Source organism: Theropithecus gelada, chromosome 4 (genome assembly GCF_003255815.1).
Source record: "Theropithecus gelada isolate Dixy chromosome 4, Tgel_1.0, whole genome shotgun sequence".
Lineage (NCBI taxonomy): Eukaryota > Metazoa > Chordata > Mammalia > Primates > Cercopithecidae > Theropithecus > Theropithecus gelada.
In genome coordinates, this window is record NC_037671.1 from 82,891,033 (window position 1) to 82,916,236 (window position 25,204).

Genomic DNA, 25,204 nt, shown 5'->3' on the forward strand with positions numbered 1-25,204 from the left:
TGTAGTAGCAGGAATACTTTAATAACCCTTTTCTTTGAAGGAATGATAGTTGTTTCTTTTGAGTAACTCCTTACCTTTTTACTAAAATTAGGAATAAATTTCAGCCAGAGTCTTTCACTACTTCATTAGCAAGTTTTGTATTTCAAGGCTTTATTGACACAGACTTTGATTGGCAGTATGGAAATATTACAGTTATTAAGAAATATTTATAGTAATTAAGGTGAAGTATTATTTTAATAGTATCTTATATACCCTTCATCTGTAGGCAAGGATTGGTCATCAGTCTCTGCTGTCTTAAGACTTAACGATAGAGACCATTAGATGGGGTAACTGTGTAACTGTCCAAACTAAGACAATTTTAGTAATTATGCTGGAACAGTAGTGGGTAAACTTACGACTCTCTGGCAAATCAGGGCATGTGTTCACCCTACAATTAGAACTCCTAGATTAAATGGGAACAGAATATGGATGAAAACAAAGGATGAAGTGGGAATCAAGGCTGAAAAGAGACTGTTCCTAACATGGGGGTTGTTGGGGGAAATGGTGGATATGTTGAAGAGGAATTTTACACATGGACTCTTAAACCCAAAGCTTGAAACAGTCTTTTAAATGAGGTGACCTGCCATCCCCCCCAAAGTCAGGGAATCCTGACTTTTTTTGGGTGTCGCACAGTTGGACAGCTCTGGGAAGTTAGTTTTCAGTTCATCTGATGGTTTCTAGTCTGGCAGTGGTAAAACGCCTGGGTATCTAGGAAGAAATCAGAAAAACTAACAGACTCAGAGTATAAAACATAATACAGTTGTGTTATTATCAAGCAAATAATGAGTTGTGTTTATCATAATCCTTTGTTTAAAAAGTATTATGATAGGCTGGGCAAGGTGGCTCACGCCTGTAATTCCAGCACTTTGGGAAGCTGAGGCCGGTGGATCACCTGAGGTCAGGAGTTCGAGACTAGCCTGGCCAACATGGGGAAACCCCGTCTGTACTAAAAATACAAAAAAATTAGCTGGGCGTGGTGGCAGGAGCCTATAATCCCAGCTACTCAGGAGGCTGAGGCACGAGAATCGCTTTACCCGGGTGGTGAAGGTTGCAGTGAGCCGAGATGGCGCCACTGCACTCCAGCTTGGGTGACAGAGCAAGACTCTGTCTCAATTTAAAAAATAAAATAAAAAGGATTATGGTTTGTATTATTATTTAAAAAGATGTATTAATAATGAACGAAAGGAGAAATTTTGCTTGAAAAGGTCAACTTCAATTATTGATAATTTATATATGTGGAACACTTCATTCTCTGGTAAAGATGAAAAATGAGTGCTCACTCTTTGCCCTTATTCTTTGGCTGCTATTGTAGCTATTTATCACATGTGGCTATTGAGCCTTAGAAATATGCCTAGTGCAAATTCAGATATGCTATAGATAAAGGATACACTGTATTTCAAGACAATATGAAAAAAGAATGTAAAATATCTCATAATTTTTACTTGCTTACATGTTAAAATGATAATCTGGATATATTGAGTTAAATAAAAATATTTAACCTTTTTTTTTTTTTTTTTTTACTTTGTTAATCTGGTTATTAGAAAATTTAAAATTGTACTTGTGGCTTGCATTATAATTTTTTTGGACAGTACTGTTCTAGACCATAAGTGTACTTTAAAAAATCAATATGCCATATTTTTTAAGTGGTCATATTTTTCAGTGGTATAGTGCAGTCTCAGGAATGTTTCTTCATAATTTCTCATTGCTTTGTTGTAGTTTCTAATATTTTGTGTTTTTAGGTTTCATGCCGTCTCTGTCTGGTGGTTAATAACTATAACACACTTAGAACCATACATTAATAGGATATTTATGTAAGAGGGATTTAGAGCAGTTTAAAAGTGAAGATATTGAGGCTTGTAGGTATTGTATCTTACTAAGGACTACAGAGTTATTTAATTGAAAAAGCCCACTTAAACCATGGATAAACAAACTTTTTGTAAGGCAGACAGTTGCCTCATTAAATGTTACCTGCTTTTTTGTAATGAGTTTTCTTTTAGTATATGCCAGTTGTTTTTCACTGGGGTTGATTTTGCTCTTCGAGGGGACATTTGGCAATGTCTGGAGACATTTTGGTTTTTAGAACGACAGTAAATGCTACTGGCATTCTAATTGATAGCAGTCAGAGATGCTGCTAAAGATCCTATGTTGCACAGGACAGATTACCACAACAAAGGATTTTCTGGCCTAAAATATTAATAGTGTTGAAGTAGAGAAACCATCTTATTTGCATTAGTTTTTTATTATTAAAAATGATGGTATTAGTGGCACATACGTGTTAAGCTGGTATGCACACATCGGACAGCTCTTTGGTTCCTCCTAGGCAAACTTTGGCACCTGTAGGGCTGAGGATGGAGATAGACACCAGGACCCATAGTGGGCTGAGACACTGCTTTCAGAGATTTCTTTTACTGTCACAGCATTGTGAGCAAGGACAAGACAAATATTGAATGGGCTGCCTGCCAGTTGGAGGTTCAGCTTTTTTAAAGTCGAAGTTCTTTCTTCTAGGAGCCTCAGTTTCCTCATTGGTAAAATGGGGACAATTTAGGTAGACAAAGCACAAGCTCAGAGACTGATAGGGGAGAAGTAAGACAGTTACTGGTGGAGAGAGGGAGGCTGGGAGTCATTCTGAAGTGGGCTTTACTGGACAGACATGTTTGCTATCTCAGCCTGGCTGCCTTAATTTGCTCCTTCTGCTATGGGGTCCGTTGTCTGGGTAATTCTTACCAGAAAGATTTAAGGGAAAGGTAATTAAGAATGGGAGGTAGAGGTAAGAAGTCCCTGGTTAGGGTGCAGATATAGACCTAAATAGAAAGTGTGTTTTGCTGTAGTGGTGTGACTGACTGATGTTTTGTTTGTGTTAGCAGTTCTTTTGTTTTCATAGAGGAATTTTGATCATGTGTATATTCATGTGCAGGTGATTCCAAATAAGAAAGGAATCATAATACCTCCGATGATAGGACAGGAATGGAAAATAACTGACAAATTGGAGAATTGATTAAAAAAAGACACGTGAAGCCAACTTGGGGAGAAATATGAACTCCTAAAAATACAGCATTTGCTGTGATTAAATAATAATGGAGGAAAAACTGATCCTAGGAAAAATTAATACTCTGGTATTTTTAAAGCTTTTGAATCCTTGGATTTTTCAGAATATGTGGGTTTGAACTATTAAATCTTCATTTTAATTCTGCTAGTGAGCTAGAAGTTAGAGAGATGCACAAAATTGAAAGATGATTCAGAAGGTGATTACAAAGATGAATAGAAGAAAGTAAGGTAAAGATAGTTTAAAGCTGCAGAAATTATTAAGTTTTATAAGATTTGAGAAATAAGTATGATTTCTGAATCAAAAACAAGAATTAGGTCTGGCCAGGTGCGGTGGCTCATGCCTGTAATCTCAGCACTTTGGGAAGCCAAGGCAAGAGGATTGCTTGAGTTGAGCCCAAGAGTTTGAGACGAGCTTGGACAATATAGTGAGACTCTGTCTCTACAAAAATTAAGAAATAATAATATTTAATTTTAAAAAAAGAATGAGGCCTAAGTTGTGTTACGAAGGGTTCTGTTTAGAGATGTGGAGGAATTTCTAGAGGAAAAATGGTTATCAAAATGGTTATTAAATACATTATACAGAACCAAGACGTCTTCTGGCAAGGCTAAGCAGATAAGGGAATGTAGAACAGTAAATTTAGGACTTTGTGAATAAGATCCCTGGCAACAAGACTGAGCTTGTATCTGATGGTGACATAATACCAACCTTTTGGAATAAGGAAGGGAGATGAGGATTATAGCTACAAGATAATTGTAAAACATTCAATTAGTGCTCAGCATTTTTTTCCCCCTGGAATGCTTTTCTTCAGGGACTCCTGACAAATGCCTACACATTTTCAAAACTTAGCTAAAATACTACTTCTTCTATGGAGTCCTTTCAAATTTCTTCCAGTAGAAACATTCTTCTTCTGTGCTTCTTCAGTAACACCTTCTGTATACCTCTTTTATAGCACTTGCCACATGCAATCTTAAAAAGAGCATATCATCCGGGCACGGTGGCTCATGCCTGTAATCCCAGCACTTTGGGATGCCAAGGCAGGTGAATCGCTTTAGTTCAGGAGTTCAAGACCAGCCTGGACTACATAGCGAAACCCTGTCTCTACAGAAATAGAAATAAAATAAAATAAAAGCCAGGCCTAGTGGTGCATGTCTGTGGTCCCAGCTGCTTGGAAGGCTGAGGCAGGAGGATTGCTTGAGCCCAGGAGGCAGAGGTTGTAGTGAGCCAAGATAGCACCGCTGCATTCCAGCGTGGGTGACAGAGAGAGGCCCTGTCTCAAAAAAAAAAAAAAAAAGCCATCGACTTTAATTTTAATTCCATTTATTGTATTTTTTGAATAAGTATTGCACTCAGATGATTCAAGAAGAAGCACCCTTATCATAGTTCTACCTCCCATCTACTGTTTTTCTCTCCCATGCACACACCAAGGACATGTTTTTGTTGTTGTTTTGTCTTTCCAAATTATCTTTATGTATTATAAGCAGACTGAATATATTTTCTTATTTTTCTAACTTTTTATCCAAATGGTATGTCAATATCCCTATTAAGGTGATCAATAGATGTTTATTAAAGAATGAGCATACTGGTAAAAGGAAGATCTTCCTGCTAGATCTTTCTTCATTCTAGGGTATCCTCCTGTGCCTCTGCTCAGCAGAGGTAAACTAGACTTGGGTCATAATTAAAGATCCTTACCAAGGAAGAGCTGAGTGCTATTAGATCACAACACCAGCCTTCTAAATGACTCTGACCTCTCCGGAAATAAAGATGCTTATCAGAGTAAAGCAGTTTAACCAGCATTATGAGAAGATACAAATTTGATTGGCCATGGAGCCAACTAAATGATGGAATTAGTTACCAAGAGAAAACATCAGATTTCTTTTCAGAGAGGAAAGTATCTCCTGTGACTAAAATGATTCAGATGTAAATATGCTTAAGATTGTAAAATAGTCTCCTCCATTTCTATAACTCAGTTTTTGAAAAGAGTTGTAAAAACAGACTAAGAGAATTTTTAAACGTAACCCAGATTCTTTAAGTGGAAGTTATCTTTCTGCTAGTACTTCTTGTATTAAAAAAAGACTCGGGGGGAAGAAAAACCTACTAATTTAGCAGAATCCGGAAAGTTCTGACAAATCCAAATCTATTCATATCAGGCAAGAAGTAATCATATGAGATAATATTTTCTTCTTAGAAACAAATTACCTGGGACAATTTTTCAAAATCTGTGAACCTCTTAGATAAAAACTACTTGTTTTACATGACAAATGAGGTTTATTAAACTGTTGACCTTATTGTACACTGAAAATAGATATATGTTCTGTGAATTTCTAAGATAAAACAAATAATCACAACTGCAACAACAAAGACAGATAAAACTGACTGGATGAAAGTACATGACCAAGCAGTGACATCAGTGATCCTTTGCAAACTGTAATGGCCAGATTTGTATCTAGCAGTTGATAAACAAAACTCATTTTGAAATATAGTTTAAATGGTTTTTAGGCCTGCTATCTTTTTAGGAAATATTAACTCCTGGATTGCAAAGAAAAATAGGACTGTGTTTCAGGGGAGACAAATCTAATTTTGGCTTTTTTGCTGGAGTGGTGGATTTCATTCAAGTCCTTTGACCCCTGATTTTTCAGCCTTTATTAGTAGATCAGGTGATAATTTGCTGTATGTTGTTAAAATTCCTTTCAGCTGTAAAATTATTTTGGTAAAATGAGGAAAAGGAAAAGGATGGTCATTTGGCTTCCTTAATGATGATTATTTTGGGATGGATGAGTGAAGTGGAGTTAATTATGGAATTTCTGGTGATTAAATATTGGAACACAAAAAATTTGAAAGCTTTGATATTAAATATGTTAGTTTCTTTTTGTATAAAACAAGGTGATGTCAGCTTAAGAAATGATATCTTTCAATTTGACTATTTGAATATTTTTTGTTAGCTTAACCCATTTTTAAAAAAATTTTGACAGTTTGCTGAGGTGTTTATTTTGACCATAACGGTATAGCACTTGCAGTTATTAGAATATAACATAGGTTTGTGAGTTGGCTGCCATCCTGAAAGAAAATACCTGTTAATTTTTTTTCTGGGTCTGTAACACTAATAATTGCATTGGATATACATGCAAAAATCTGAACATATTTTAAACTTGAAATAACCATCATTTTACGCATTGAACTCAGTAAAAGGGAAAGATAAGAAGACATCTTTCTTTGAGTTGTTAATGTGCGTGTTTAATTTATGACGTATAATCTAATAAATTCTGGTTAACTTGTACTAATTTAAAATACGATAACCTGGATGAAACCTGGCATTTACATATGCTCTGTATAGAAATTAACCAAGATATTTTAAAAAGTGACCAAAGAATTAGAAAAAATCCAAATGAAATGGAGCCAGACATTGGAGAAATATGGTCTGGCAGTCTTCAGAGATGAAACTTACTTGTTTAAAACAAAGGCCATTTCTATATTAACCTGTTTCTCTCCTCAGACTTTAGAAGACAGCCCTTCAAAAAAGAAGGACTGTTATCTTGAAATAAGTAATGTGGACTGACATTCTCTTTGACATTAAAGTATTCTTATTTGACTTTTTTTTTCTAAATTGCTATACAGACTATCGTGAGGAGGAAAAGAAAGTCTTAAATGGTAAGTCTATAAATTTATAATAAATGAATTGTGTTCTCATGCTTATGAACAGTATTGGTTCACAGAATTGTCTGGGGCATTTAGTTTTTGTTTGTTTGTTTGTTTGTTTTTGTGAGATGGAGTCTTGCTTTGTCACCCGGGCTGGAGTGCAGTGGTGCCATCTCGGCTCACTGTAACCTCAGCCTCCCGGGATCAAGCAATTCTCCTGCCTCAGTGTCCTGAGTAGCTGGGATTACAGGTGCACACCACACACCCAGCTAATTTTTGTATTTTTAGTAGAGATGGGGTTTCACCATGTTGGTCAGGCTGGTCTCGAACTCCTGACCTCGTGATCCACCTGCCTCGGCCTCCCAGAGTGCTGGGATTACAGGCGTGAACCACCGTGCCCAGCCTAAATTTTTTTTTTTTGTATGAAAGATAGCATTACTGGCCCAAACTTAAGAGCCTTTTGTAGAGTTTTATAGGCTCTTTTTTCTAGCCATTACTCTTATAGTCCTGCCTTCCGTGACATCCCTGAATACATGTTATCCTCCCTCAGCTTGAATACTTGTAGCAATTAGGAATTTCATCCTCAGAAACAAGACAAAACAAGTCAATTTTCTTAGGTGTGAGCTCACCTCCAATGTTTGCATACACATGCCAAATAGTTTATTACTCTACAATTTTCTGAACTAAGTGGTGCATCCAGCCATTCTGGATGACTTGCAAATAATGACTGACACTTCCTGTCCCCCACAAAAAAGTTTGGCATGATGGTCACTACTGACATAAAATGCACGATGCTAACTCTAACTGAACTATATTGATGTACATTTAGAAACATTTTTTCCCTTCGTTTGCAAAAGAAAGTTACAGAAATTCAACTAACAAGCTAGATTGCCAGATGAGTTAACTTTTTCTTTGTTAACTGGAGGAAATAGTCTATATTGTGGACTAACTTCTGCAATATATAGTACCTGAAGCTGTTCATCGGATAATATAACACTCCATTAAATGAGGGACTGATCTTTGGTTTCATCTGTTGATTGACTCTTCTGTGACACTACAAAAGCAACCATTGCTTAATGATTGATTACTGATAGACTAGGCATTTCCTTTCCACCACATATGGCTTCCAGAACCTTTACTTTTCTGTTGCCTTCTTTGGATGCACTGCATTTGACTAATTTATCAGTAAAAGGTGGCGTTAAGTATGGAATATAGCACTCCACAAGTGATGTGGTTAGCTCTGTTACCTCTTGTGACCTGGACCCTATAAGACTGGAACATATCTATCTATCTGTATATTTATTAGCTGCTTTTCTCTTTTGGCTCATTTAAGTCTATGTGATAAGTCTCTGTATTTGCAAATGTGATCTGCCTGCATTCTATGTTACTATTCCAATAGCTGCTTAAAATACTGAATGGGTTGGACTACTTTCCTGTTCCACTAGAGACCCGATCCCTTCAGATTGACAGCATTCAATCAACCAACACTTATGGAAGGGAGAACGTGCATTCAGTCCACCTTGCATTACTTAATTATTTTATTTCACTACACATTCACCCCACTATTCTTTCAACTTACTCAAAATAATATTATATAAAGTTTGAGGGGTTTTTTTTAGTTAGTTTTAAATTAAGACACATTCCATGGCTTATTATTCTGTTTTAATAAGATTTATCTTAATGATACTAAATAGTTTTTTAGAATGTTTGATTATTGTCTCATTTGCTCACCCATGAGATTGCAGGGAGCATTTCATTGCTATTAATAGTTCCAATTTGAGGAAGAGGAAACAGTGTCTTGCATAAAATCACAGTACTGGCACTGAGCTTAATTATAGATTTTCTGGTCCTAATTAGATCATACAAGATCAGTATTGACTTACAATTTATTAATTCTGTTTATAACATTTTCTTACAGAAATTGTTAGATTTTGATGCTTTTGATTTTTATTTATATACCTAAGAGACTTACAAAAGAGAAACAACATTAATCTCTTAATGAAATCTTTCAGTGCTGCTTAATTTAATAAGATTATTTTGTCTTGCTTTTACCATATTTGAAAAAAAATACATTTAATTCTTGTAGTCCTCTTTTGTTTTACCTGCGGTTTTGTAGTAGAGCACTCTTCTTTTAGTGCCCACTGCTAATTATTAGTTGACAACTCTGACCTTGTTGTCACATACCTGAGGCTTCCTTTGTTTATCTGAAAATAGTATTCTGCAGGGTTATGTGGGAAGAAATGGAAGCTGAATGAGTAAGGCCTGGACTCAGGGCTCACCATCAGCCTGTTCAGAAAAATATGACTGTTTTACATCTTGCTTGCACTTGAGCTTGTCTTGAAGGTTTGTGTCTAAAAAGAATCTTGAAAATCTCTAAACTGTCTTGTCCCAAAGGTATCTTGCAACTTTTAAATTTATATAAAATACTGTGATTTCTAATTTGTGCACCCAAGATTCAGCAGATACTAACCATTAATTTTGTTCCTGTATAGTTTGAGAAATAGTAATATAATTGATGCAATGATTTTCAAAAGTCAGGTAGCAGCAGTACTACTTTTTTCCAAACTAAATCTTACCATATACAAACAATGCACTCCTGTTGTAGGAGGGAAATACTTAATGTTTGCAATATCTTGAGTTCTTCCATATCTCAGTTTTCTGAAATGTTTTGAAAACCATAGCTTTAGTGGGCTTTTAAACTGCATCATACACCCAAGATGCATTTTGTAGTTGTGCATACCCACAAGGATACAAACCCACAAGAGTGAATAAAATGGAAAAGATAGAAACCACGTGTTGGTGAGATTGTGGAGCAGCTGGTACAACCACTTTGAAAAGCTGCTTAGTAGTATCTTCTAAAGCTAAACATACAAACACCCTTCATACTAACCAAAAGTGTAGATATGTGTTCTTTAAGAATATGCATGTACCTGTAAAATAATATTTGTATCAACACTGTGTATAACAGCTCCAAACTGGAAACAACCTGAATGTTCATCAACAGAAGAATGAATAAATTGTGAACTATTCATATAATGTATTACTACTCAGTTACAATAAGGACCAAGCTACTGATGAATTCAGTAGCATGGATAAAATTTCAGAAAGCCTAGATTTGATTTATTGCTTATTATCAATCATGCTTATTTCACATAAGAACTGTAATGTCTGGAATATTGGACAAAAAGCCAGAACTAAAAGAGAATGTATCATTCTACTTATATGAAGATCAAACACAGGCAAATACTAACCATGGTATTAGTAGTCAGAATACATGTTACTCTTGAGGCAGGGGTGGTGACTGAAAAGGGAGCATGAAGAGAGTGCTGACTGCAAGGGTATGTTTTGCTTTATCTTGGCCTTCTGGCTAAGATCAAGTGAAAATATATTAAGTAGTACATTTGTGATTTGTATCCTTCTATGAATATATGTGATATTTCAATAAGATGTTAACTAAAAAGACAAAATATTGAAAATACTTTGTAGATGAACTATAGCTATCTTTCTTTGTAAAGGCATGCTTCCCAAGAGCCAAGTGACAGATACACTTGCCAAAGAAGGTCCTAGTTATCCAAGGTATGCATTCTTCTTTAAAATTTTCAAAGTTAAATCAATTATATACAAAAATGTACACATTTAAAAAATAAAGTAGCTCTGGGTTTGATTTATTGCTTACTGTTAGTCATGCATTTTGACACGAGAACTGTAATGTTGTTGGAGAATGAGCTGTTTATTAGATGTTGTTGGAGATGTTGTTAGAGAATGAGCTGTTCCATAAATGTGAATTTTAAATATAACTGAAGTTTGATCCATTTTAAACACCAGTACTTTAAAAAACTATTTTAAAATATTTTTCTGATTATAAAAAAAATACATTAATGGTAGAAAACTTAGAAAATATAGAGAAATACAAATACAAAAGAAAGTGATAAAATCAGTTGTAATCTCACCATCCTTAGTTATATACTATTATTTATATTTTCCAGTTAGATTAATATAATACCTACTTCCATATTATTCTATTTTTATAATATTGGTATGACAGTATATTCTATGAGCATTTTTTGTGCCATTAAATTTTCTGCGAAAGCATTTTTTCTCTTCATTCCATCATATGACCATGCCATAATGTATTTAAATATTCTTTTTTTTATATATCTAGTTCATTTTTATCAATTTTTAACGGGAATTTTTCAGAATGTATTGCCCAACAGTTGTCTTAAACAGTTAATAGTAACTTAGGCAATACACATGTATCTTGTTAGTGACACTTAAAATGCCTTCAGGTGTGTTCTCTGTAGTTCTTTCTCTTATCCCTTTTCTCCACACCACCAGTCTGTATTATTCTAACGTCAGCATCCTGCTATATTTGTTAAATTATTTGATATAAAATTTTAAATTAGGGACTAAGGATGCTCCCTGTAGATTCGCCTATATAGGTGATAAGTGCAAAAAGAGTATCAATTTGATCAATAGCTGTAACAAAACAGAAGACTTAGTTTTACTTTAAGGTTTACTATGGACCCATTAAACAACCTTGATGAGTTCATTTCTTCAGTACTAATATATCTGTGACAGGGAGAAATGAAGATAATAAACAGGTACATTTTTTCATACTCTTTAACAAAATATGTTGTTTTGATTTTGCTCTGATAAAAGAAGATTTTAGTAAAGAGATGTGTAACCTTTATAAAAAGTGTCTTGTTGAGGATATTTTGTTTTTATTCAAGTGGGAATACATGGAAGTATAGATATTTTAAATTTAGAAATAGTTGTCAGCTGTATAATGAAGAATGTAACATGGTAAGACCACTGTTTATTTAGAAAAAAAGCTTAACCTAGAGAAATACAGATATGTCTCACTATAAATTTTAAACATTTAATGATTAATATGTGTTGATGCACATGATTGTCAATATAATTATTCATCCTTTTATTTATATTTTACAGCTATGATTGGTTCCAAACAAACTCTTTAGTCACCATTGCCATATATACTAAACAGAAGGTAAATATGTCTTTTAAATCAGAAAAGAAGTAAATAATAAATGTTAATTTTATGTACCAGGTCTTTTTCTAAACACTTTTTTATATTATTTACTTCTCATTACAGTTCTTTGAGGTAGATAGTATTGTTATCCCTTTTGTACAGAAGAGGAAACAAAGAAAAGATTAAGTAATTCACCCATAGTTAGACACTGAGTGGCAAATCTGGCATTTGGAACTCAGGCAGTCTGGTTCCAGAGCATCTGCTCTTAACAACCATTCCTATAGCCTCTTAAAAATCAGAGTAGGAAGTATTTTATGTGTTTTTCTGTGTGTGTGTGTGTGTGTGTGTGTGTAAAGTATGGATAACAAAAAATGAATATCAGTTAACTTCACCATAAGAACAAATTTCCTAGACATAAACTGGGATTGGAGAAGGTATTTTGCTGTGGCTGTGGCTTAGTATGTTTAAACCACTAATGGTGTTCGGATCCCCATTTGAAACTGAAGTTAGGGAGGTAATTCATTCACCATTGAAACTAAAGTTAGGGAGATAGTTCATTAAGTATTTATAACCTGTTTCATGTAGAACACAGCCTTAGATATCAGGGATCTAATGATAGACCAGATACTTAGAGACCTGACTTTCAAAAAGGCTTACAGTCCAACTGGAAAATCAGATAAATATGCATACAATTTAAAATATCTCCAAGCACATCCTCCAGCAACTGTTGAGGTTCCCACACTTTGAGGGATATGTAGATTTAAAGACAAGTTCTGGCAGCTAGGAATTTTTGAGAATTCATGCTACTTCTATAATAGCAGAACCATGTCTGAACCAGTGGGTTCTTCTGACTCTTGCAGCATGATTTGGCCATTCTGCAGGAGTGACCAGCCTCTGCCTGGAAAGAGCCAAGAGGGCCAGAGGCACTACTTATCCTGTTTTCCACTCTCTCTTGATATTGTCTTTTCATCACACAGTTCAAAACCCAGAGCACAGGCTCTAGGAAGGTCCACTTGCATTGGTAATATCAATGGGACAGAGAGGATGGATGGCTAAGGGAAAAGAAAAGGTTTCCTTGTGGAATAATGTATTCAGTGAATAATATAAATAATATATAGCTTACACTAAGGCTATGTAGAAGTTAGAGACACCTAAAAATATGTTAGTGATTTGATTTTTTTTTTATAAGCTAAGGTCAAGAGGTTATGTAATTTGCCCAAGATCATACATTACAGAAAAGATAAAGATGAACAAAAATAAGTTGGTTTCTGCTCTGATTGTTATTTTCTAGGGGGTGGGGGGATTCCATATTGCTTATTCAAAAAATATTTATTGAGCACCTACTAGGTGCCAAACAGTGTTCTAAAGATAGTCCCTTAACCTTAGAGCTTAGACATGAGTGGATAAGGTAGATATTAAACAGAGACGGATATGTAGTAATTAAAATTTTGATATGTCTGTTGAAGGAGAAGAACTGGATTGTAAGGGAGAAAAACAGAAGTCACATTTGTTTAGCTTGGAGGTCCAATAAAGAAGCACCATGTGAACTACCACAAATCACCTTAAAAGTATAGTTGTAGAAGTTTGGGGGAAATTTTTACTTTCTAATCTTTCTATTGTTTCTTTCTGTTTAAGGATATCAATTTAGACTCAATAATAGTTGATCATCAGGATGATTCCTTTAGAGCAGAAACAATTATTAAGGATTGTTTATATCTTATACATATTGGTGAGTACTTTATCATTATTAATGGAAAGAGCTCTGGTTTTCTTTAAATATGGCAATAATTTGGTCTACAGTCTAGGTAACTGTAATATTTTATCTGCTGTTACCATTTTGGTTAGTCATTTTTGATCAGTTTTTTTCCTGTAATTTCTTTACACTAATAAAAGTACTAGCAGTGGCAGTGTGACCTCACCTTTCCAAGTTTAAGCAATTATATGCAATCAAAATCAATAATATAAAATATTTGTTGGCCCAGCTTTGTAAAATCTCTCATACTTGACACCTATAAGAAGTCTTCCAAGACTCAATGGTCACATGTCCTACAGACTGTCCTTCGCTAGATGGCCCGTTCCACTGGCCTGTTCCTTACCAGCTCTGCCACAGGAAGTCAGTGGCTGCAGCAAAGCAGCCTGGACTACAAATTTGTATTGTATCTTCCAGCTGTCCATCCCTTCATGGCTAAAGACCAACTTTGTATTTTTTTTATCAGGACAGAGAAAAAAGTGGTAGAAACCAGGGAACCCTACACTAGCACACATATTTTAAAAAACTAAAAATTCCACAGTTAAAAATATGAAACTCTCGGGTGCTAGTATTGCATTGAAAGGACTGAAATAATGCAAAATTGTAAATTCCAGATAACCATATGAACACAGTGAAATGCATAGCAGACATTTGTAAGCATATTTCTTGCATCTCCCCCTTCTGGAGTATAAGTTCCATAGGGGCAGAAATTCTTCTGTCTTATTAACTGTTGTGTCCATAATACCTAGAAAATACCTGTCACATGTAGATGCTCAATAAGATTTTTTTCAATAATTGAATGGATAATCAACTTTGGAGAACAATAAGAAAAGGTAAGCTAGACCCAGACCTGGCCTGTGTATACACACACACACACACACACACGCACTCTGGGGCTTGCGTGCTTTAGGTGCTGCCTCTCCCTAGCCTGCTCCTCTCTTGGTTTGTAGGATTCCCAGTCTGGAACCATCCATGCTTGGACTAGTGTGGGTTACCCACTTGTGGGCAATTGAGTATTTGCTGTTTAGTTAAAAGGGAGAAAATTGAAACAGTTGAAAATATATATATTTAAATAATTTGAATCTTCATTTTGATCGTGTACAATTTCTTTGTTTGGGTCTCTCAGAACATGTTTTATTTGTCTTGAGGGATTTGAAATAATTCATAAAAGAGCCATTTAAATGACATATGGTGTTCAAAAACTGTATGAATTGAAGTTCTATTTTAACTAAATAAATTTGTCTGTCCTAGGACTAAGCCATGAGGTTCAGGAAGATTTTTCTGGTAAGCTACCAAAAACCAAAAATTATGTATGTATGTACATATACACATACCTACAGAGAGAGAGAGATAAGAAAAATTGAAAAATTAGCATGTGTTTCATTTTTCATATGTGTATTTTCATGTTGCAAAACAAAGATACGATGTTTTCTCTTTTTTTTAAAACTTTTAAGTTCTGGGATACATGTGTAGGATGTGCAAGTTTGTTACATAGGTAAATGTGTGTCATGGGGGTTTGTTGTACAGATACAAATACATTAATTTTTAAATATACCACTCCCTCTGGTTTCAGGTTTTTTCCTATTTTTTCTTCCCGCTTGTTCCTTTTTTGTGTGTGAGACAGGGTCTCACTTTGTCACCCAGGTTGGACAGCAGCAGTGTGATCTTGGATCACTGCAACCTCTGCCTCCCAGGCTCAAGTGATCCTCCCACCTCAGCCTCCTGAGTAGTTGAGATCACAGTGCACACACACCACCACAGCTGGCTAATTTTTTTTGTAGAGATGGGGTTTCACCATGTTGCCCTGGCTGGACCCCCTTATTCTTTTTATCTCTTTAACCTTTCTTTTTTTTCCTCCTTAAAAAAAACCACACACACACACACATTCTGTCTCCTTTTTATTCTTCTTTCCTCATATCTGCCCTACTCCTGACATGCAGCTTGTAGAAATATACTATATGGCCAAGGATCGTGAGGTCAGGAGATCAAGACCATCCTGGCTAACGTGGTGAAACCCTGTCTCTACTAAAAATACAAAAACTTAGCCGGGCGTGGGGGTGGGCGCCTGTGGCCCCAGCTCCTTGGGAGGCCAAGGCAGGAGAATGGCGTGAACCCAGGAGGCAGAGCTTGCAGTAAGCCGAGATTGTGCCACTGCACTCCAGCCTGGGCGAGAGTGAGACTCCATCTCAAAAAAAAAAAAAAAAGAAAAAAGAAATATACTGTATTAGCAAAATTTTTCTTTCATCTATATATTTAAATGTTCAATAAAGAGCATACTAAATTATGAATATTGCTGCATATAAACATGCAGCGTAGGTTTTACACAGCTATTTAATAATAGAAGACTCATCATAGAATGGTATTTTCTTGTTTTCAAGTACTGTTTTGGTACCTTATGCTGGTCCAATGTTTCCTCTTTTCCATATATCATTATAGGCTCTGCAAATTATATAAATCAGGCTCTTTAAAGACAAAGACCATGTTTTTATTTTGGTTAAACTTCAAGTCAGTGCTCATCAAATTGAATTCATTTGATCCATCTGTCTTTAAAAGTTGTTAAATTGTTACTGGATTTTGTGTTCACAGTGGGGGAGAGCAGAACATTGTTTCTGAAGAAAAATTAAATATGCTTTAAATCTTTAAAAGCATGTTCAATTCATAAAATTTAAATCAGCATATGAAAGTATATATTTTATTATTATACCCATATATTATAAACATTTTAATTATTCAATAAAAAGGTAATCTAAAATATTTTTATCAAAGATTCACATGCACTTTATCAATTTACTCTGTATTTACTAGGACCTCATTCTCATGAGGCTCTTCTTGTGTTTATTAGACTCGGTATTAGTCTACTGAATTTACTTATAAGAATCCTTCAGATTCTGACTAAGGAATGTTAAAAAGCAAATTAAATTTGCTTTTGTGGGGGCATTCAATACTAATTTGTACATATCAGCCTTTTTTTTTTTTTTAAACTTTATGTCAGTGAGTTGCCATGGCTATGTTTGAGCTTGTATGAAAACCAGCAACACATAGTAGTTTGACCCTTAATAAATTAGTTTGAAAGAAGTTAATCTGAATCTATTAATAAAGTAAATTAAAGCATATAAAGCATAAACAATTATGATTGTGATTGAATACGTAAACAGAATCTTATTTATCCCACTAATAATCAGTACCATTCATATTGGATCAGGACATTTGTACTATTTGAGAAATACTGGTTTTAAAATAAAATCTTGTATTTAGTATTGATGAAGACAAATGGAATTTATCTTCTTTTCAGTGCGGGTTGTTGACAGTGTGGGAAAAATAGAGATTGTTCTTAAAAAAAAAGAGAATACTTCTTGGGACTTTCTTGGCCATCCCCTGGAGAATCATAATTCACTTATTCCAAGGAAAGATACAGGTATGCTGTGTTCTTTTGTTATGTTAATTTCACATTCATGAAATTGTTGTACAGATGTACCAGAGTTTGGAAGGCTGCTTTGAAATGAGCTGAAGGACCCTTGTATCTATCTCTAGGAAGTTTGAAAGGGACATTGTGTCTGTTGTCCTGCTTTTTTTTCCCATAGAAGTAAATTTCAGACTCTACTATCTAATGTGTAGGCGTAGTGAAGTCATTACATAATGATACCTGAATGGAGACCCCCACTTGTGCTTAGACTGTTGATCAACCATTTACTCTTTCAGGTCCCCTTTTGTGAAGATACAAAAACAAGTTTAAGTTTATGCTTTGTATGTCTGCTTGATATTTTTCCTATTGAGGAAGATATGTTTACTATTTTTCTTCTTAATTAAACTAGTTTCTCAGTTTACTTCTTGTATTAGTCTCTTTTCCCATTGCTTTAAAGAAATGCCTGAGACTGGATAATTTATAAAGAACAGAGGTTAATTGGCTCACGGTTCTACAGGCTGTACGGGAAGCATGGTGCTGGCATTTGCTTGGTTTCTGGGCAGGACTCAGGAAACTTACAATCATAGCAGAAGGTGAAGGGAAAACAGGCACATCTTACATGGCTGGAGAAGGAAGAGGAGAGAGATGGGGGAGGTGCTACACAGTTTTAAACACTAGATCTTGTGTGAACTCTGTCATGAGAACACCACCAAGAGGGTGTTCCTAAACCATTCATGAAGGATCCACCCCCATGCTCCAGTCACCTCCAACTAGGCCCTGCCTCCAACACTGGGGATTACAATTCAACCTAAGATTTGGATGGGGACACAGATCCAAACCATATCTTTTCTAAAAGATAGTACCATTCATTTCTTTTCATTTTTAAAAAGCTTTTTATCTAAGTTTAACATATATATAGAAAAGGGTGCATATTAGAAGTGCTCTACTTGATGATATTTTGCAAAATGAACATATCCTATATTTTCTCTTTGGAAATTGGTAGTATTTACTCCTTGTTCTAAGTGTTTTGGACTTTCACAATGATGTGCCAGAACATGGATGATTCTTTATCCTTCTTACTGGGCATACATTTTTTGTGCTAATCTTTTCAATATAGAAACGTATGACCTTCAGTTCTTGGAAACTATTATTGGTTTTACTTCTCCCCATGGTCTGTTTTACTTTCTACATATTGAACTTCCTTAACTAGTCTTCTAATTACCTTATCTTTTCTCTCTTATTTTCAGTTTTGTCCTTTTGTTCTACTTTCTGGGAGATGTCTTCAGCTATGTCTTCTGGCTCTTCTATTGAGTTACTCATTTCTACTCATATTTTTAACTTCTGTAACTCCTTTGATTTCTTTTCCTTTGTTTTAGCATCCTATTCTTATTAGCTTATCTTTTAAAGAATGACTGGTAATGTTTTCTTCTCACTGTATAACTTCTGTGTCCCTCAGGTTCGTTGTTTTTTGTTTGTTATAGTGTCTTTAATATTAAATGCTTTCTTTGAATGTTTCCTAATCTTTTACTATCTGCTCATATTTCAGGGTAGGACTGTAAAACTAATTGGAAACTGTGCATGTGGGTGTGGCTTGCCAACGGTTATATTCACTATATGGCTGGAACATTTCTTTGGGAAAAGTCCAAAGCCAAGAGTCCCTAGAGTGAACAATCTCCTACCTTGTACCCAGCATTTCAGAAGCCATGTGGGGAAGAAGGCTGGGCCTAGCTTCTGGTATATCTGTAAGCGTCACTTAATTTTCTTTCTTTTTTTTTTTTTTCCTTAGAATATGATATTAGTTTGCTAGGACTGCAGTAACAAACTACTACAGACTAAGTGTCTATGGCAGAGTTAGTCTCTTCTGAGACTTCTTCCCTTAGTTTGTAGATGGCCTCCTTTTTTCCTGTTTCTTTAAATGGTCTTCCTTCTGTGTGTCTGTGTCCTAATGTCCTCTCTTTATAAAAATACCAGTCACAATGAATTAGAACCAGCTTAATTACCTTTTAAGTGAAGACCCCGTTTCCAAATATCGTCACATTCTGAGGTATTGGGGGTTATGATTTCAACATATGTATTTGGCGAGGGGACACAATTCAGTCTATAGCATAGACCCAATCCAGAGACCCCTTGTTTACCCTCTAGAGCGCAAACTTCTTATATTTTGCTGATATGGGGAAGTGTCAGTCATGTGGCTGTGCTAAGTAGGGAGGACTTCAAGGGGATGGGAAGACCTATCCAAGCTTCTTAAATGAACTTGTATTGAGAAAGTAATTTTAATTCTTGACTCTGATGCCAGAGGTACTTAGTCCTGCCAGTTTCTGAGCCTTAAAGGAATTTTGTATTATAAGTATGTTGGTTCTTGGCTTTCTACACTTCTGGCTTAGCATTCAGCTATCTTCAGTCTGTTGAGTCGTTTACCAGTCTTCTCTCTGCCTTGTCAGCTCCTGAAGTTTGTTGCCTTTGTCTCTGATTTCCATTCTTTCTGTCTGTGTGGGCTTATGCCTTAAAAATCAAACACACATGCAAAAACCCTTTTTGTTGTTGTTTTAGGGGATTCAGAAGGAACTAACTTCATGTATTCAGTTTATCTTCTTTAAATATATAAAATTATCATATATAATTTATTGCATGAGATAGGAAAAAAAAAACTTTTTCCTAGTCTTACTTCTCAACTCAGAACACTACAATGTGAAATTTCTTCTCACCAACAACCAATTCTACAGCAACTGCAACTGTCTGTCCTACAATTTAACTCAAGTCTGATACATCCTGGAGTTTAGGGCAGACCCCACAAGTTAAGGGCTTAGTCCCACAAGACTGCCCCCTACTTCACATGCCAGTTGCAAATTCCAGGTTGTGACCTATGCTTCTGACCAGCCACCTATAAATCAGTGTTGTCACAACCTCCTTCTTGGGTTCAAAAATTTGCTAGCATGGCTCACAAAACTCAGGGAAACATGTTAAGTTTATTATTTTACTATAAAGGATATTACAAAGGATACAAGTAAATAACTGGATGGAAGAAATGCGTAGGGCAAATATGTGAAAAGGGGCACAGAGCTTCCATGACCTCAGTGATTGCATCATCCTCCAAACATTTTCATGTGTTCAGCTTTCCACAAGCTTTTTCAAACCATGTCATTTTGGGTTTTTATGGGGGCTTTATTATGTAGGTGTGATTGACTACGTCATTGACCATTGGTGAGCAGCTTAACCTTCAGCCTGTCCTGTCCTCAGAGGTCTAGGAAGGGGGCTGCAGGTTCCAATCCTTTAATCACATGGTTGGTTTCCCAGGCAGACAGGTCCCATCTTGAGGCTATCCGGGAGCCTACCAGGAGTCTCCCCATTAGAACAAAAGATGCTCCTATCACCCAGGAAATTGCAGGGATTTAGGAATTCTGTTAAGACACTTATAGTACTTAGGAAATTACAAAAAGTTTTAGGAGCTTAGTGTCAGGAACCAGGGTTAAAGACCAAATATTAGAACAGAAGATTCTTTTAGTGTCTCTGTTTACAAGGATTTTAGGAGTTGTGTGTCAGGAACCAGGGACACAGACCAGTATTTCTTTTTAATTCACACTTATGAAAATATATTTGTAGCTAATTTTCAGAAAAGCATGAGGCAGCCTTATTTTGAGTACATCTTGTGTGTAGAAGACTGTTTTAGGCACTGTGGAATGAAACAAAGAGTATGGGAAATTTAGTTTCCCACGTGGAAGATAGAAAATAAGCAAACATGAAATTGAAGAACACTTTTATAAGGAAATAGGCTGACAAGGATAAGTTATACAGTACAAACTAAACATGTTTTGTGGTAGCCCCAAGTGAATAGACACAGATGAATTTGGCCTTGAATGACTGCCTCAAGGAAGTGAATTTGAAGCAGTATTTTCAAAGTGAGGTCCATGGCTTTCAGAAAAAAAACAAAAAACTATTTTGGACTTTCCAGGTAGAGCTACAGGTCATTACTGGTTGCATATTAGGCCAGGCATTTTGTTGGATGTAGAGGGAGAAAAATGTAAGTGGCATGTAGGAAAGTTCTAATGGGTTAATTTTACCAGAGCAAGAGGTCTGAATTTTTTGGTATTAGGTAAGGAGAGAGGACATAGAGAAATGATAGTGTGATATAGCAGCTCAGAAAATAGAGAAATGATAGTGTGATATAGCAGATCAGAAAAGAATAGAAAAGGGACAATGGAAATGAAAAGGTATTTTTAGGGTGAAATCTCTTTCCCTGAAATTATCTTTCTTATCTAGTGATTGAAAAATCATAGCAAACCAGGTAAAAGCCAAGTCCAAGAAATAAATGATACTGAGAACCTGGGCTGACCTCCATTTGGAAATAACTAGTTAGAACAACCATCATTCAGATATTCTCTGTAATTTCTTGAGGATTTCCATTAATTCTTTTATTTCTGCTGTAAATTTTTTCTTGAATCCTGAACCACCATAAAAAAAGAAAGGTTTAGCTTTCTTGGTTGAAATTGGAGCTGTAATGTGTTTTTCAGTGAAGGTTTTCCACTTTGGAAAATGACTTGGAGTTTAGGAGATATTTTTGTTTCACTGCATTAACAAAGATAATTTCATCTTTCTCCTTTCTTCTCCTTAAATCATGACAAAAACTGTAGGTTATTTTATTCACTAGCAAAGCCGAATGATTACATCAGCAAAATATTATAATTAACTTGCTTTGAGTAGCCTTAAAGATTTACAGCCAATTATGTGGTTCCTAGATTTTCAATATGTATTGCTGTAATTATTGACTTTATGACAATAGTATGCTGGCTGTGTCTTACTACTTTCTTAGCTAAAAGAATTTGAAAACAAGCATATAAGTTGAAAAACTTTTAATATAATGTTTTCTCATGTCAAATCTAGAAGATCCTTACATGAAGGATTCATATATCAGAAAGAACATCAACCAGAGAAGAGAAACTTTCATTTTTACCTTCAATCCAGATGTAGTAGGTCAATATTTTAAATTGTATGAATTGAACCCATATAATTTATAAGTGTGATGCTTCCAATTAATTTTTTTCTTCCCGGAAATGAAGATTATGAGTGAGTAGCTGTGGGGGTTATGTGGGAGAAAGAGGCAGGGGGAGAGAAAGCAATAGAGAAAGAGATGGCTGAGGAACTTCTCTAATAAGGGTCAGAAATCAATAGATAATTGAATTGCTATTTCTATACACAAGGTAACATTAGCATTTTTATCTTAATTGATAATTGTCTTTAATGTGGAGTCTTGGATCACCAAACAAAGTTAATTTTAAAGATTTGCCAACAAATAACCCAGTCAATTGTCTTAGGAAACAAGATTAAAAAAAAAAAGAAAGGTCTCACAATTTTGATATGTGAACAGCCACTTACAGGCATATGTTGGAGATGTTGTGGGTTGGGTTCCAGACCATCGCAATGGAGTATCACAATAAAGCAAGTCACACCATGTTTTTGGTTTCCCAGTGCATGTAAAAGTTATATTTACATTATACTGTAGTCTGTTAGGTATGCAATAGCATTATGTCTAAACAACAACTTACACATCTTAATTTAAAAAACAATATATTCCTTAAAAATGCTAACAATCATCTGAGTCTTCAGTGAATCATAATCTTTTTGCTGGTGGAGAGTCTTGCCTCGATGCTAATGATTGGTGACTTATCAGGGTGGTGGTTGCTGAAGGTTGGGGTAGCTGTGGTAATTTCTTAAGAAAAAATGAAGTTTGCCCACATCGATTACCCTTTCTTTCACAAAAGATTCTCTGATAACATTTTATTCACAATAAAACTGCTTTCAAAATTGGAGTCAGTCCTCTCAAACTCTGTTGCTGTTTTATCAATTAAGTTTATGTATCATTCTAAATTATCTGTTGTCATTTCAACAACATTTCACAGCATCTTTACCAGGAGTAGATTCCATCTCAATAACCCACATTTTTTGCTCATCCCTAGGAAGCAATTCCTCATCTGTTCCAAGTCTTATCATGAGATTGCAGCAATTCAGTCACATCTTCAGGCTCCACTTCTAATTCTAGTTCTCTTGCTGTATTTCTACCACATCTGCAGTTACTTGCTCCACTGAAGTCTTGAACCCTTCAAAGCCATCCGTGGGAATTGGAATCACCTTTCAAATTCCTGTTAATGTTGCTATTTTGACTGCCTCCCATAAATCTCAAATGTTCTTAATGGCATCTAGAATGGTGAAACTTCTATATTTGAAGCCCACTGTTGAGACTTACTATGTGGAAAAAAAAAGATTCCTTTCGAATTGTTGTGATTCATTGACAATGCACCTAGTCACCCAAGAACTCTGGTGGAGATGTATGTCATGAAGATAACTTCTCTCTTTAAACCTCATAAACCAACTTCTTCTAGCTTCCGACTTTGCTTCTATAGCTTCCTCACCTCTCTCAGCCCTCCTAGAATTGAAGAGAGTTAGGACCTTGCTGTGGATCAGGTTTTTGGCTTAAGGGAGTGTTCTGGCTGGTTTCATCTATCCAGACCACTCAAACTTTCTACAGATCAGCAATAAGGCTATTTTGCTTTCTTATCGTATCATTCATGTGCTCACTGAAGTAGGACTTTAAATTTCCTTCGAGAGCTTTTTCATTGCATCCACAACTTGTCTATAGTGATTGGCTACTAATAATTACTAATCATGTTCTCAAACTTTTTAAACAAGGCCTACTGAGTTGGGACAAGAAACCCTAATAGCTTCTTACTCCATCCCACATCTTTTCTAGATGCCCTGAGATGTTGGACAAGCTTTTTAACTTCTATAAGCTTCTGTTTCCAGCAGGGAAAGTAAGAGTAACTAAGTGCTTCAAAAGTGCAAGAAGGAGAAGCCAGTTGAAGGCAGTGTGGACTCCTAGTGCAGTCTTCTCTTTCTCTTCTGTCTCCCATTGAAGACTTTACCTGTGTTTTCTGTTTTGGCCTTGTGAAATTCTATTTTTTAAAAGGGAAAATACAGTTTCTTTTTAACATTAAGAAAAAAGTATGCTCAAATAGTCTTATTATCCTCAGTATTTCAGCCTTACCCTGAGTATCTCAATATTAATTGTATGTATTTAATTCAAATAAGTTAGGTATTTGGGGCAGTAATGTTTTTGTCTTGTTTTTGTTTTACTCTCTTTATTTTCAGTTTCTCATTTTTTAGTATAATTACCTGTGCTTAGAAAGCCAAAAAGCCGACAGTTAAATAATGGCATTGTGCAGACTGAAGTAGTTAGTGCCATCTACTTTATACTTTTTTCTTATCTTATATACTGCAGTTCCCATCTGTCTGTGCTATCTTTCTCCTTGATGCAATTGAAAGATGAAAACTTTCTTAAAATTCTTAGAACCTATAGTTAGGATGTTCTTTTGAAATTATAGTCAGCCTTTTGTGGGTAAAACATTGAAATTATCTCAGTAGTGTTAAATAACAAGAATGCTGTGTCAACTCTCTAACAAGGAAAGTCAGTAAATCACTGTAACCCAGTATTTCCTTGTGTTTTAAATATCATTGGAGAGTTGCATAGTTACTATAGCAAACTTTTCTAGCAAATGCTAGAGTAGAAATTGTCAGTCCAGAAGGTGAGCATTTTCATCTAGCTGTAAAGTTATCAAAATGATATGCACTAGATTTTATTAGAAGAAAACAACACTGTGGTCCTTAGACCTGCGCAAGAAGGGCACCTGCCCTGGGTTCCACACTTGGAGAGCCCCACATGACTATCTCCAGCCACAGCCATACCCCTCCCACAAGGTAAGGAGTATTACAAGACCACGAAGTATCCACCTGGAGCTCATCCTCTTTCTTTCAACTTCACCCTCTAGGTATCTAGAACCATGGAATTCCCTGCCCAAACGACCCCAAATCTACTTCTATCCAAGGAGTGGCCAGGGCTGTTTATGTGAAAAGCTAGTGCATGAGCTTGAGCCTGTGGGTTAATGTATCCATACCCATTTAAGCCCCTACTCAGAGTCAGACAGCCAAGGATGAAAAGACAATGGGGGCAGGCAGTGGGAGTGCAGGTCTCATTCCTCTGCCATCTCACTGATATTCTGAGGAGTTTAAGAATCCCAAATTTGAACCTAGCCTTCTAGGACCTTGTGAAGCTGTATATTTCAAGATATAGCATAGAACATACTTTGACAGTTATTTGTCTGATTTATAACTGTTAAATATTTATATGTATATAGTATGTGGGTCTCTAGTTGTATTCTTACTGTGGGTTCCAGAAAGGGTCTGGAAAAACAAATAAAGAGATCATTTGCACCTTCATTTCTCTTTGTGCATGGGCCTATGTCCTTTGACCCTTTGGTTAGGCCAGTGCTTGTTAGGCCTTCCAGGATAACTTTA

General features: G+C 35.7%; 1 protein-coding gene across 1 annotated transcript in view; it reads left to right on the forward strand.

Moving 5' to 3' along the window:
- Positions 1–25,204, forward strand: part of LOC112623709 (cytochrome b5 reductase 4) — a 111,048-nt gene that overhangs the window by 58,271 nt on the left and 27,573 nt on the right. The window contains exons 5-10 of the mRNA XM_025384324.1: positions 6,698–6,730; positions 10,234–10,294; positions 11,669–11,726; positions 13,344–13,437; positions 14,710–14,742; positions 16,751–16,873. Of these exons, the coding sequence (XP_025240109.1) occupies positions 6,698–6,730; positions 10,234–10,294; positions 11,669–11,726; positions 13,344–13,437; positions 14,710–14,742; positions 16,751–16,873 (402 nt within the window). The remainder of the gene's footprint in view (positions 1–6,697; positions 6,731–10,233; positions 10,295–11,668; positions 11,727–13,343; positions 13,438–14,709; positions 14,743–16,750; positions 16,874–25,204) is intronic.